The sequence below is a fragment of the Mustela nigripes genome, chromosome 4 (assembly GCF_022355385.1).
Source record: "Mustela nigripes isolate SB6536 chromosome 4, MUSNIG.SB6536, whole genome shotgun sequence".
NCBI classification, from domain to species: Eukaryota; Metazoa; Chordata; class Mammalia; order Carnivora; family Mustelidae; genus Mustela; species Mustela nigripes.
Genome location: NC_081560.1, coordinates 72,802,596 through 72,818,326, shown reverse-complemented (window position 1 = coordinate 72,818,326; position 15,731 = coordinate 72,802,596). Strand labels below are relative to the sequence as shown.

General features: G+C 39.5%; 1 protein-coding gene across 1 annotated transcript in view; it reads left to right on the top strand.

The window, feature by feature from the left end:
• Positions 1-15,197, top strand: part of PTTG1IP2 (PTTG1IP family member 2) — a 78,931-nt gene extending 63,734 nt beyond the window's left edge. Inside the window, exons 5-6 of the mRNA XM_059397557.1 lie at positions 12,618-12,744; positions 15,030-15,197. Of these exons, the coding sequence (XP_059253540.1) occupies positions 12,618-12,744; positions 15,030-15,197 (295 nt within the window). The remainder of the gene's footprint in view (positions 1-12,617; positions 12,745-15,029) is intronic.
• The last annotated feature ends 534 nt before the right edge of the window (positions 15,198-15,731 follow it).

The following is a 15,731-nucleotide window of genomic DNA, read 5'->3' as shown; positions in this document are numbered from 1 at the left end:
CTTTCTTTCTTTCTTTCTTTCTTTCTTTCTTTCTTTCTTTCTTTCTTTCTTTTAAGATTTCATTTACTTATTTGACAGAGAGATAGAGAGCACAAGTAGGCAGAGCGGCGGGCAGAGGGAGAAGGAGAAACAGGCTTTCCGCTGAGCAAGGAGACTGATGCGGGGCTTGATCCCAGGACACTGGGATCATGACCCGAGCCAAAGGCAGACGCTTAACCAACTGAGCACCCAGGTGTCCCCCAAACTGTCTTTTGACAAAATAAAAGATGAAGCCTTTCTTCTTTCACATGATTTATGTTATTTGTCTTGTAATGTGTCAGAGTTTCTGAAGAAAATTCATTGTCATTCTTGTGGCTTCTTAATAATAAGAAATGAAATCTTAGGAGTCTTCCCTGGACCGTGATCTCTTCTCACTTATAAGCCCCACAAGCTTAATCATCACCTGCATGCTGATGCCTTAGAAATTTGTACATTAAACCCTGGCTGTTTTCCAAAACTTCAGACTTTTGAAACCACCTGGATGATCCACAGCCATCTTCTACCCTAGTGAGAAGGAAAGGAAAGAGAAGAAAAGGAAAGGAAAAGGAGAAAAAGGGAGAAAGAATAGATAGGGTGTTTTTGTAGTTTATTTTCCGTCTGTCCCCTTCCTTAAAAACTGTGAGAAGGATAGAAACTTCTAGAAATTTTTGGCATCCATCAACAGCAGAGGCTTGTCTTCCTTTCATCTGAATATCTGGGAGGACAGTGCCGTTCAGAAAGCCCAAAGATAGCATGAGGCAGCCGAGGTAGAGTAAACTGTCATTGTCTCATTTTCAGGCAAAAAGAGAGTTTGAAGGAGGTAACTCTCTCCCAAATTGTTCAAAGCCTACATGAGGCAGAGAGAAGATGCAAATTTCCATATCTCGTGGCTTGGGGATGCTAAGGATTGAGCCAGTGGTCTGCCAAATGTCACTTAAAGGCATCACCTAGAACTGGGGGCTAGGTGGCAGAAGGACATCGACCTCCCCAAGATGGCTGAAGGGAGGCACGTCATGGGTGTGAAGGCGCGTCAAGGGTAGGAAAGGAGGGTCAGGGATTGGGGAAGAGAAAGGACAATCATAGGTTCTTAACAGTGTTTGCCAGAGAGGAGACCATAAGTCTCACTGTCCAGGTACTCAAACCACCGGCAGTGAGGGTGGAACAACAAGACACCCCTCACCTGTGGTCAGTGGGATCCAGCGTCTTGACCCCAATGCCATTATGTTCTGAAAATTGCCTCATCCCCCAGAGATCCTGAGAAGGGAGAGAATGGAAGAAATCTTGAGAAATGAGAGCAAGAGCTCATACTTTGTAATGATAAAATAGTAAGCCAACTCTGGGTACTTACCAAAAGGCACTCAATTTTATGCTGAAAATAAGCAAACTCTGTATAATTGATGAGATTAAGTGTTTGCACTGTCACCGGAAATGGGATCTCACAACAAGTTGAACTCAATTTAAAGTAATAAAGTAGTATTTCTATATAATGGAGATATGATTGAACTTTGTAGCACCTACACAAAACTTATCCCAAGTTCTCTCAACTGTAGACGAATTGCATATGCTTACTTTTATCCTGTCTTTTCTCTCTTGGCTATGCATAACGCCAGATTTTTATAGTGTTGGGTTAACATTTAACTATCTAACTAGTTCTATTTTTCATTTAGTCAATAATTGTGAACATTTTTTCAAGTCACCAAATATTTTTCCTTAGTATAATTTTTTAAAGACTTAATTTTTTAGAGTAATTTTAGGTTCACAGCAAAACTGTGAAGCAGGGCTTTCTTATAACCTCGCCCCCACACATGCACAGCCCTGTTATGAACATCCTCCCACCAGGATGGCATATTTTTTTACCATTGATGGGTATACACTGATAGCTCATAATCATCTAAAATCAAGAGTTTATCTTAGGGTTTACTCTTTTTTTTTTTTTTAAAGATTTTATTTATTTACTTGACAGAGAGAAATCACAAGTAGATGGAGAGGCAGGCAGAGAGAGAGGGAAGCAGGCTCCCTGCTAAGCAGAGAGCCCCATACGGGACTCGATCCCAGGACCCTGAGATCATGACCTGAGCTGAAGGCAGCGGCTTAACCCACTGAGCCACCCAGGCGCCCTCTTAGGGTTCACTCTTGATGTTGTGCATTCGCTGGGTTTGGACAAGTGTATAATGACATGAATCCATCATCTTACTATTATTCAGAACATTTTCACTGCCCTAAAAGTCCTCTGAGCTTCACCTATCCATCTCTCTCTGCAGCCCAAGCCCTAGCAACCCCTGATCTTTTTCTGTATCCATAGTTTTGCCTTTTCCAGAACGTCATATAGTTGGAATTACATAGTATGCAACCTTTTCAGATTGGCATCTTTAACTTGGTAATATGCATTCAAGTTTCCTCCATCATCTTTTCATGGTTTGGTAGCTCACTAATTTTTAGAATTGAGTGATATTTTATTGTTTGATGTATCAGTTTATTTACTCATTTACCTACTAAAGGACATCTTGATTGCTTCCAATTTAGGCAATTATGAATAACATTACTATAAACACCCATGTGAAGGTTTTGTGTGGGCATATGTTTTCAGCTCCTTTAGGTAAATACCAAAAAGTATGATTGCTGCATAGTACAGTCAGAGTGGTTTTAGTTTTGTAAGAAAGTGCCAAACTGTCTTCCAAAGTGGTTGGACCATTTTGCATTTCCACCAGCAATGAGTGAGAGTCCCTATTGCTCCACATCTTTGTCAGCACTTGGTATTGTCAGCGTTCTAAATTTTGACCATTATAATAGATATGTAGTGATATTTCATTGTTGTTTTAATTTGCATTTTCTTGATGACATATGATGTGAAGCATCTTCTTTGGTGATGTATCTGTTAAATTCTTTGGCCCATTTTTAAAAATTGGGTTGTTTGTTTTTCTAGTGTTTTAAGAGTTCTTTGTATACTTTGAATAGCAGCCTTTTATCCTGTGTGTCTTTTGTAAATATTTTCTCCCAGTCTGTGGCTTCTCTTCTCATTCTGTTAACATCATTCTTTATAGATGAACATGTTCATCAGAATGTCATTGTTCAGCAGAAGTTTTTAATATTGGTGGAATTCAGCTTATCATTTATTTCTTTCATGAATTGTGCCTTTGGTGTTCTATCTAAAAAGTGATCACCACACCCAACATCATCTAGGTTTCTCCTGTGTTATCTTCTAGGAGATTTATAATTTTGCATTTTACATTTAGGTCTATGATCCATTTTGCATTACTTTTTTGTGAAGGATGTAAAGTGTGTCTAGATTCACCATTTTGCATGTGGATGTGTTGTTTCAAGTACCATTTGTTGAAAAAACTATTTTTGCTTCATTGTGCTACCTTTGCACTTTTATCAGAGGTCAGTTTAATTACCTTTACCTGGGTCTATTTCCAAGCTCTCTGTTCTGTTCCACTGATCTATTTGTCTGTTCTTTTGCCAGTTAGTACTCCAACTTTGTCTTCTTTATTATTGTGTTGGCTATTCTGGGTCTTTTCTCTCTGCATATAAACTTCAGAATCAGTTTGTTGATATCCACAAAATAACTTGTTAGGATTTTGATTGGAATTGCATCTACTATATATCAAATTGGGAAGACCTGACTTCTTGGCAATATTGAGTCTTTCTATTCACGAACACAGAATATCTCTCCATTTATTTAGTTCTCTGATTTTGTTCAAGGGTTTTGTAGTTTTCCTCATACAGATCTTTTACGTATTTTGTTAGGTTTGTATCTAAGTATTTCATTTTTGGGACACAACCATTAATGGCACTGTGTTTTTAATTTTGAATTCCATTGTTCATTGCTGCCTTTCAATATACTTTTTAAAAGCAGCATTGTAATTAATCATATATGACTATTTGGTAAGGTAATTAACTAACCTCTTTCTTTCAAACAGCATTTAGATTGTTTCTGGTTTTCTGCCACTTAAAAAAATTTTTTTTTAAGATTTTATTTTTATTTATTTGACAGACAGAGATCACAAGTAGGCAGAGAGGCAGGCAGAGAAAGAGAGGGGAAAACAGGCTCACTGCTGAGCAGAGAGCCCGATCTAGGGCTTGATCCCAGAACCCTGGGATCACGACCTGAGCCAAAGGCAGAAGCTTCAAACCACGGAGCCACCCAGGTGCCCTGGTTTTCTGCCATGTTAAATACCAATAAGATAATGAACAATCCTATACATAGATCTTTAAATGTTCCTGAAAGAATTGCTTTAGAATAAATTCCTTAAACAGGAATTTCTGAATAAAAAATTGTGCTACTTTAAAGGTTTTTGATACATCTGGCCAAATTGGCCTTGAGGAATATTAGCACTTTAAATTCCAACTGACAGTGTATAAGAATGCCTCTTTCCTTACATCCTCAATAACGCTGGGTATTACAGTGTTTAAATTCTTTTTTTTTTTTTAAAGATTTTATTTATTAATTTGACAGAGAGAAATCACAAGTAGACGGAGAGGCAGCCAGAGAGAGAGAGGGAAGCAGGGTCTCTGCTGATCAGAGAGCCCGATGCGGGACTCGATCCCAGGACTCTGAGATCATGACCTGAGCCGAAGGCAGCGGCCCAACCCACTGAGCCACCCAGGCGCCCTAAATTCTCTTTTGAAAAAATATTTTTGATTGAAAAAATTATGTTATTTTAGTTTGTAATTATATGATCACTGGGGAAATGATATGTTAAATCCCTCTATTTAGGATACTTATAATTTGCCATATGCTGTCAGTATTTTCCCCACTTTGTATTTTCCCCACTCAATAGGTATTGAGCTCATCTGTGAGTACAGGAGAGTGGCATGAAGGTATGAAAATGTCAGTAATGACAAAAGCAATATGTATGTGTATGTGTGTGCATGTACATGTGTATAACCCAATGATTTATGCGTCAAAGACGTGGTCAATGAACATGGTATGAGATTCCTCTTTTACTGGACCTCCCCGGTGGCTCTCTCGGTTAAGCAGCTGCCTTTGGCTCAGGTTATGATTGCAGGGTCCTGAGATCGAGCTCAACATTGGGCTCCCTGCCCAGCGGGAAGCCCCCTTCTCCCTCTCCCACTCCCCCTCCTGTGTTCCCTCTCTCACTGTGTGTGTCTCTCTCTTTCTGTCAAATAAATAAAATTAAAAAAAAAAAATCTTCCTTCACTCCTCAAAAAGTTAAATATAGCCCAGAATAGGAAAATCCGTAGAGACAGAGAATACATTAGTGGTTACCAGAGGCTAGGGGAGGGGAAAAAGGGGGTAACTGCTAAACAGTACAGGGCTGTTTTTTGGAATGATGAAAATATTCTGGAATTAGACAGTGGTAATGATTTTGCAATTTTGTGAATGTACTAAAACCAACTAAATTGTACACTTTATATGAGTGAATTTTATGGTATGCGAATCATAATAAATTCATTATTTTTAAAAGTTGCAGTGCTTATTTTTCAAGCATACAAGTGATAATTTGAATAAAAGGACAGTGTGTTTTAAAGCATTTTCCCAAGGCAGGGGAAAGATCAGAGGACTCTAGGTTTATTGATCCAACACTAATTCAAGGATAATGAGTGCAAGGTTTCCATTTAGAGAGCTGAAATTTTTTCTAGAATTAGATATTGGTGATGCTTTCATTGCCTTATGAATACACTAAAACCCAGTAAAGTATACACTTAAAATGGTGAATTTTATGGTATGTGATTTACAATCTTAATTTTTTTAAAAAGTGTTTTTTAAAGTTGACACAGAGGGGTACCTGGGTAGCTTAGTCAGTTAAGCATCTGATTCTTTGTTTTGGCTCAGGTAATGATCTCAGGGTCATGACATCAAGCCCCATGTCCGGCTCTGCACTCAGCTTGGAGTCTGCTTTGGGTAGACTTTGGACTCACTCTCTCTCTCCCTCTTCCTTGGCCTCTTCCCCTCTCTCTTTCTCTCTCTGAAATAAATAAATTATCTTAAAAAAAAAAAAAAAAGTGACATAGAGTTACTATATGACCCAGTCATTCTACTTCTAGGTATATGCCCAAGAGAAATGAAAACATACTTCCACACAAAAACTTGTACACAAATGTTCATGGTGGCAGTAATTATAATAGTGAAAACAACCCAAGTGTCTACTTACCCACTAACAGAAAGAAAAACAATATACGGTATGTTCATACCACAGAATATTGCTCAGCAATAAGGCTAAATGAAATACTGATACACACTACAACAAGATGAATCTTGAAAAGGTTGTGCTAAGTGAAAGAAGCCAGTCACAAAAGATCACATATAGTATGAGTCCTTTTTTGTGAAATGCCCAGAATAAACAAATTTTTAGAGGTAGAAAGTAAATTAATGGTTGTCTTGTGGGGAGGAGGAGCATGGGGAGCAACTGCTAACATGTAGGAGCTTTTTTGAGGGGTGATAAAAATGTTCTGCACAGCCTGAATATACTAAAACCCATTGAACTGTACACTATAAATGTGTGAATTACATGGTATGTGAGAATTGTATCTCAATAAATTGTATCTCAATAAATTGTATCTCAATAAATCTGTTTAAGAAAAAAATACTACCGGGGCACCTGGGTGGCTCAGTGGGTTAAAGCCTCTGCCTTCGGCTCACGTCATGATCCCAGGGTCCTGGGATTGAGCCCCGCATTGGGCTCTCTGCTCTGCAGGGAGCCTGCTTCCTCCCCTCTCTCTCTCTGCCTGCCTCTCTGCCTACTTGTGATTTCTCTCTGTCAAATAAATAAAATCTTAAAAAAAAAATAATACTACCAAGTAGTTGCAAAATGTTGGAACTAATATTGAAGACAGATGGTGGAAGATAGTCTTTGCTAATGTGATATAAGAAAACCTCAAAGAAAGGGCCAGTCTGTTCTTTCAACCTTCTTTGTGAATTATGGCCAACATTTACCAATATCTTGAATTTATAATGACTCCTTTAACCCTTTTTTAGGTGTTGAGTGTATTACTTGAGGTTATTTCTGCCTCTCTCCCTTAGAGATTCACTCTTCTATGCCTGTGCACATTGCAGATGTCCTGCTTCCTCACAGAGTTTATGGAATCTATGTGCATTTTACTGCCCAACATCATGCTGTAATGTAGAACAATGAAGAGTTTAATGCCATCTTCCCATTTTTACTTTTACCTTGCACTCTTTTAAAAATAAACATGCAAAATAATGTTGGTATTATGCACTCATGCTGGACAGTCACCACAGTGATTGATTTTGCCAGAAGAAAAGCATTTACCACATGGCCATGGTTCTTGTTATTATTAAACTCTCTCCACAAAAATTACATCTCCCTGGTAACTGGGTTGTTTTAGCCATTGTTTTGACTTTTAAACAGCCTTGGAGGTGGAATCTTTTCAATGTTTTAAGTCATAGCACTTGTGACTTCCTTCAGCAAACAAAATTCAGTACCTATCATTGTCCAAGTATCATCTATTTATAACATACAATAAAGAACTCCATAACATTCAAGTGAATCCTTGGAAGACACCTTGTCCACTGCTTCTCATCTTCAGCTTTGTGTACTTCTCAGCTTCCTGTAGCATCCACTCAATGTCTTCCTTGCTCAAGCGGCCCTTGTCGTTAGTGATGGTAATCTTGTTCTCTTCTCCTGTACTCTTATCTACATCAGAGACATTGAAGATGCCATTAGCATCATCAAAAGTGACTTCAGTCTGAGGAATGCCAGGGGGACAGAAGGTGTGTCTGTGCGTTCAAACTTGTTTGAATCTTATGCATTCAACATGAAAGCAACTGCTGAAGATGAAAAACTTCAGGGCAAAATCAACAATGAAGAAAAATAGAAGATTGTTTTTTTTTAATTTTGTTTATTTATTAGGGAAAGAATTTACACAAGGAAGGGAAGCAGCAGGCAGAGGGAGAGGGAGAAGCAGGCTCCCTACTGAACAGGGAGTCGGATGTGGGACTCAATCCCAGGATCCTGAGATCATGACCTGAGCTGAAGGCAGACAACCGTCTAAGTCACTCAGGCGCCCCAGATAAAAGATTCTTGGTAAGTGTAACGAACTCATCAACTGGCTTGATAAAAACCAGACCACAGAGACGGAAGAAATTGAATGTCAGCAGAAAGAGCTGGAGAAAGTCTGCAACCCCATCATTACCCAGCTGTACCACAGTCTAGGAGGCATGCCAGGAGGAATGCCTGGGGGGCATCACTCCTGGTGGAGCTCCTCCATCTTGTGGTGCCTCCGCTGGGCCCACCGTTGAAGAGGTTGATTAAGCCAACCTGAGAATAGGTCTAGTATTGCTCCACACAAAACATTTGAAGGACCCAAATTTGTAGCAAATTCCATGGTAGTTTTAAAGTCAAGCTGCTATAGTAAATAAACTGGGCATTCTTGGTACTCAAATATGGAATTTATGCACAGGGAAAGGAAATAACATTATACTTTATAAGCACTGTATTGTTAAGTGGAAAATGCAGTGTCTTAAATAAAACCATTTAAAATCCGGACCCTCTTAAAAAAGAATTCCCGTTGATTAATCAAACTGATTTTCTCTTACAGATAATGGTAAGAGCACTTCAAAGATGTGAAGCAGGGCACACCACGGTGACTCAATCGGTTAAACAGCTATCTCTTGGTTTTGGCTCATGTCATGATCTTGGGACCGTGGGATCAAGCCCTACATGGGGCTCCCCACTCAGTGGGGAGTCTGCTCAAGGATGCTCTCTCTCTCCCTCTCTTTCTGTACCCCACCCCCACTCACACTTGCACACTCTTCCTCTCGAATAAATAAATCAACCTTAAAAAACAACAACTGGGAGTGAGGTTAATTCAGGACTATTGCTCCTGACAGATAATCCAGTCTGCCTGCTGTTGAATGACAGGCAAAAAAGAAATTGGGTAAGAAGAAAGTTGTTTGAGTAAATTCTTCTTGCAGTGCTTTTTTTGGTTTTTTTTTTTTTAATTTTCATATAGTTGACATACAATGTTGCATTAGCTTCAGGTGTACAACATAGGGATTTGATAATTCTATACATTACAGAATGCTCAGCATGGTAAGTGTAGTTACCAAGTGTCCCTAATTAATGTTATTACAATATTGTTGCCTATATTCCTTATGCTATACTTTTCATCTCTGTGACTTACTTACTTTACAGCTTGATGTTCATATCTTTTAATACCCTTCATCTATTTTGCCCACCTCTCCACTCCCCCAGCTTTGGCTATACCAGTTGGTTCTCTGTATTTATGAGCCTGTTTCTGTGTTTATTGTCCATTTGTTTTATTTTTTAGATTCCACATGGGTGAAAATTCCATATGGGTGAAATGATACATCTGACTTATTTCTTTGTCTGACTTATTTTACTTAGCATGAAACCTTCCAGGTCTAGCCATGCTGTTGCAAATAGAAAGATCTCACCCCTTTTTATGGCTGAGTAATACTCCATTTTATATATGTGTGCCATATCTTATTACTCACCTATCAATGGGCACTTAGGTGGCTTTCATATCTGACTATTGCAAATAATGCTGCAATAAATATAGGGGTACATATATCTTTTCAAATTAGTGTTTTCATTTGGTTTGGATAAATACCCAGTAGTAGAATTAGTGGATTGTATGGTATATCTATTTTTAATTTTTTGAGGCATCTCCGTACTGTTTCTATGTACTGAATCAATTTGCATTCCCACCAACAGTTCATGGGGATTCCCTCTTCTCCACATCTTCCCCCAAACTTGCATTTTTTTGTCTTTTTGATACCAGCCATTCTTACTATTGTGAGGTGGTATCATTGTGGTTTTGATTTGCGCTTCCCTGATGACTGGTGATGTTGAGTATCTTCATGTCTGTTGACCATCAGTATGTCCTCTTTGGAGAAATGTCTACTAAGGTCCTCTGAGCATTTTTTTAAAAGATTATTTATTTATTTATTTATTTTGAGAGAGAGAGAGAGAGGGCACATGAGCAGGGGCGGGGATTGGAGAGGGAGGTGCAGGCTCCCCACTGAGCAGTGAGCCTGATGTAGGGCTTGATCCCAGGACCCTGAGATCATGACCTGAGCTGTAGGCAGATACTTAACTGACTGAGTCACCCAGGTGCCCCTGAGCATTTTTTAATTAGGTTATTATCATTGTTATCTTTTCTGATGTTGAGTTGTAGGAGTTGTTTCTATATCTTGGATATTAACTCCATATAGATATGTCATTAGCAAATGTTTTCCCCCATTCGGTAGGTTGCATTTTGTTTTCTTGATGGTTTCTTTTGCTGTGCAAAAGCTTTTTAGTTTGATGCTATCCCAATAGTTTATTTTTTGCTTTTGTTTCTTTCGCCTGAGGAGACATATCCAGAAAAATGTTGCCAAGGCTAATGTCCAAGAGATTACTGCCTATATTTTCCTTTAGGAGTTTTATGGTTTGGGGTCTGATATTTAGGCCTTTAATCCATTTTGAATTTATTTTTGTGTATGGTGTACGAAAGTGGTCCAGTTTCATTCTTTTGCATGCAGCTGTCCATTTTCCATTTTTTTAAACAATTTTTTTGTTTTTGATCCTCACAAGAACCATGGGAGTGAAGCTAGGCCACACTTGCCCCACTATTCTTCAGTGAATAAAGACATGAATTCAGGGAGGTTATGTGATGTGTTTGCTCAGAAGTACACAGGAATCCAGAAAGTTTGACTCTGTTTTATTTCAACTTAACCTCTAGAATCAAACAAGAATAATAAGCAAGCCTCCCTAACATTTTCTAAACGGTCTATTTTACTCAAACTCGATTCTAACTTAGTGTTACCTTTATGAGGAAAGAAACCTGCTGAACTCTTTGTTTAGTGGGATCTGGTATTCCATCCTATCTCCATATGTCAGTATATAAATTGACTAAAGTAAAAAAAAGAAAACAAAATATTTCCTCGGTGTTTGGGGATGGTGAACCAGGAAATATTATCCATGAGGTATGAAAGAGATAAAGCATACCTCTGTTTTTTTGGTAAGAAAAGTTTAGAATTGCTTGTGCTTTTTTTTTTTTTTTAAGATAGGACTATGTTTGGTTAATGAAAATTTCACAATACCTATCTTTGGATAGATATTAAACATAAAAAAATCCATCCATTCAAAATGATTGTTTAAATAAAATTATATGCAGTAAAAGCACATGGATCAGAGTCTTCATCTGTTGCAGAAATTTTACAGCTTTAAACAGTGCCCAGATGTGTGTAAGCGCTTTATTTGGAACAATTTAATGATGATAATTTCTCACTCTTATCCAACACTCATTGTGTAGGGTGTAGGGAAAAAAAAACCTGTATTCCTCCTCCTGTGTATCTCTTTTACTCTCACACTCTTACCTCACTCACAGCACTTCTGACACCAGATGTGTGGGGTTTTTCCCACCCCAGGTAGTTCTGTGACACCAGCTGGGTGTCCTACAAGTTAACTCAATTCTGACACTATATACCGGGAGATAGCATCAGATTCCGTAGGTTCCCATGACCTCCTCCCCCTTGGATTCATTTATTTGCTAGAACAGCTCACAGAACTCAGGAAAACGCTTGCTTATGTTTACCAGTTTGTTAAAGGCTATGATAAACGATACAGAGGAGCATTTACGTGGAAGAGACATGGAGGGAAAGGTATGTGGGAAGGGGCACAGGACTTCGACGTCTTCTCCTAGCACCTCCTTGTGTTCGCAGACCTAAAAACTCTTAAAGGTCCCACACTTTGGGGATTTTTACGGAGGCTACATCATGTATGCATGATCAATCATTAACTTCATTTTTAGACTTCTGCCTTCTCTAGAGACCGGAAGATGGGCTGAGAATTCCAAGTTTCTAATTGCGGCTTGGTCTGCTGGTGACCATGCCCCCTCCAAACACCCACTAAGAGTCACCTCCTTAGAACAAAAGACACTGCCATCACCCAGGACATTTCAAGGGATGTGGGAGCTCTATGTCAGGAACTGTGGTTACAGACCAAATATTAGAACCAAAGATGTTCTGAATGCCCTTGTCACTTAGGAAATTGCAAGGGTTTTAGGAGCTCTGTGCCAGGAACTGCAGGCAGAGACCAATATATATATACTTTCTATTATCTCACATGGACTAAGAAGTATTGTAAGTGGTGTTTATAAGTATTAACTTCTCTGATTCTCACACAATGCTGAGGTGAGCTCCATATAACATAACATAATAATGAATGTGATGTTACATGACATCATGTAATTAAACAGAATATGTCTTCATCTTACAGATGAGAAGATTGAGCCAGAGAGAATAAGTTTATTGACCAAAGTTTCATAGCTTTTAGGAACCAAGGTCAAGATTTGAACTTAGGTACTTACCTACCTTATTTAGATCAACTGCTTTCATGTTAAGCACACGTTCTTAATTCAGGTTCTTAAATCAGCCCCTTCCTCCATACTTACTGAAAACAAATAGTTCACCAACACCATAGCCTTAGCAAAGATTGAAATCTTTCTTTAGCATCTTTCCATTTTCCCAAATATATCTGTAATTCCTTTCTTTTGCCCTCATCCACCATTTTTTGTCCTCCCAAGGGCTCCAGCTCAGACCGCCAGACCCAATCCAGGACAGTTCTTTTATCTAACTGAACTGTTCCTTCTTTTTTCTAAATCTACAGGGGCCCCCATGTTGCCTCAGCTGTTATGCGGAAAGTCCAGGAATATTTAATGCCTGCAGAGGAATCTGTTGATGAGGCCACAAAGTCTGGTCAGGATTTGAAGTTGACCAAAAGAACGTGTCCTAAGGTTGTTTTCCCTTGAGCTTATTCCAGTGTAGCCAACACACAACACGAGGGATAGGTAAGAAATGAAGGACACAAAGGACTGGCCGTGACTATTCACTACCTCCTCAGTTTCCTACATGGTGTATCTGAAACTAATGGAATTTCCTGACTACAGTGAAAAAGACCTAGGTCAGAGGAGCCCAAACTCCAGGTTCATTGCCTTTGACATGTGCGGTAAGGGAAGGAGTCCCATCATGGCTCAAGGGCCCACAGTTTTTGCCCACTAGGAAATGCTTGCAGCTCCATGGTCACTTGATCCTTTCCAGGTTTTGGGGCCTACAGAAAAATTGGTCATCGAGCTAACGAAGTTTAATCTTCAAGGCTCTTCATTTCCCCAGGCCCCTGGGAGTTGTGAGAGGTGCTTGACCTTGGAGACTGTTCAAGGTGGGGAAGGGAAGCAAGGCTGCCAAGGAAACATGCGTCTGTGCAGGCATTTCTGGTATATGTCCCAGAGACCTCAGACGAAAAGGACTTGAACATTTCAAGCTCCAATATTTTACTGTGACTTCTTTTCTTATTCTAAATAAATAGCCAGTTTGTACTCAATTTATAATTGTAATTTTGTTTAATTCATTAATTAATATTTGTAGAGGGCTCATAAAATTGCATCAACATAAGGCCACACCTGGAGCCTGTGTGGTATCTTAGCTGAATTTTAAAGGAACTGAATTTGTTGGAAAGAGATGTGGGAGCTAGCTACCTGTGCTGGATATTCTGTTTGCCATTCCAGAACCCCTCTCCACCCTTCTCTCCCCTAGTCTGTAGCTCAGAAGACTATCTTCTTCAGATGCATCCCTGGACCCCTTGCAGTCGGGACCCCCACAGAAGCTGGGATGACAGGAGGAAAGAGCACCAATGCCTGGGGCTCCTCTACTTGATCCCGGGTTGGCAGCAGGGTGTGAAACCTGTACAGTCAGTAGGACCCTGTGCTCAGAAAAGCCCCGTGCTTGACTTAATGCTTTGCTGACACAACTGTGAAATTCTTCATTTTATCTTCGAATGTGTGTTTTGTTAGTGATGTCTGATACACAGAGAAGATACACACCGTATGTGTCTCCCAGTTCCCGCTGCCACATCTGCACGTAGCATCTCCAGTGCTCCATGGTAATAGGATTCCTGGGAATCTGTGGGAGTTCGGTGAGACGCAAAGCAAGTACAAGGTAAAGCATATCCCATATGGACTGATTAAACTCTAAAATGCCTCTTAGCATTTGAACCAAAATTTGCTTCAAATTCGAAAGAAAGGTAATGACATTCTGAGACACATGAACAACCAAAGAACTCTAATCATATTCTTTCTTACTCATGTTACTTCCCTCTATTAGTCAACCACTTACACTAAAAGTGATGCCATAGAAAGAAAGGGAAAGATAGGGTAACCCACAGTCTCTTTTCCTTTTAGTTCCTCTTTACCCATCAGTAAGCCAAAGGCAGAGAGTGTTGGAACGCTGTATATAAAGAAGTGAAATAAACAATTGAGGTAGTTTTGTGCAGTTGTGTATGTTTATACTGCTTATATGCTTAACATATACTGTTTTTTATGTTTTTATGTTTATACTGTTTATATGTTTATACTGTTCTAGTAAAAAAAAAACCGTATATATGCAGGAACTATAATACACACTGTATCATTTTGGTGATTTTGCATATGTGTTAAATGCTCTCATATTGCATCTAAAACTAACATTGCACATTGTAGGGACGCCTGGATGGCTCAGTTAGAAGAGCATGTGACGCTTGATCTCTGGGTCATGAGTTCGAGACCCATGTTGGGTGTAGGGGTCACTTAAATATGTAAATAAATAAATAAACTTAAACAAAACCAAACTAACATTGTATATTGCAAGTCCCAAGATTCATGTTAATGATTTAAACTTCTTTTTCTTCATTTAGAATGGTGTTAAACTGAAACATTTAAAAACATGACCAGTCAAGAAAAGGAAGAGAAGCTGTGGAAGAAAAGTAAAGCTTTATAATGTAGGACTTTTTTTTTTTTTTAAGATTTTTATTTATTTATTTGCCAGAGAGAGAGAGCAAGAGAGCATGAGAGCACAACCCCGGAGAGTAACAGGCAGAGGGAGAGGGAGAACCGGGCTCCCCACCAAGCAGGGAGCCTGAGGCAGGACTTGATCCCAGGACCCCGTGATCACAACCCAAGCCGAAGGCAGATGCTCAACTGGCTGAGCCACCCAGGCATCCGTCCCTATAACGTAGGACTTTAATACTTTTTTTCTTGCTTTTTTTTAGTTTGCATTGAGCTTCACACAGTGTGTTCTGGGCCATGTGGCCAGTGGCCACATTCCTCCAACGAAGGCTGTAATTCCTGACAGGTGGCCCTTTATCTACTGCCTCAGGGCTTCCTGGCTGCCAGGAGTTGGTCCCAAAATTTTCCTTGTGCCTTCAAGCAGCTGCTAGTAGCATTTCCCATTGTTTCCACTCCCTAGTTTCCTTGAACTCCTGCCCACAACTTCGCAAATAATTTTCATCAGTCTCCCTTTTACACTCTACTCCCTGTTTTTATATATTTCACTATAGATAATGTCAAACATAGACAAATACAGAGAGATGAGGATAATGGACACCCACATACCTTCTATCCAGCTTCAACAAGACTTCTTTCACTCCTTCGGAGGGTGCTGTTTGTGTCCTGCGGGGATCCTGGCTGATGGAGGGTGTTCCTACGTCTTTGTTCAGCACAGCCCTCTCCTCAACAGGGAGCAACAACTTGGCAGCTTATTTCTGAAAACAACTGAATGGACATTATTACCCCACAGATTAAAATGGAGGAAGTGATTTTAGACACCTTCCCTGCCTATTCCATGCAACTTGATTCCTTAACTCCTTTCCAGGCACCCTAGCTCATCTCAGACCTGGCTTTGTTTTGTACACAATACTGCAGAGAGAGAATGTTTTTGGTGCTGTCTGAAAAAAGTGAATCACATTGATCAA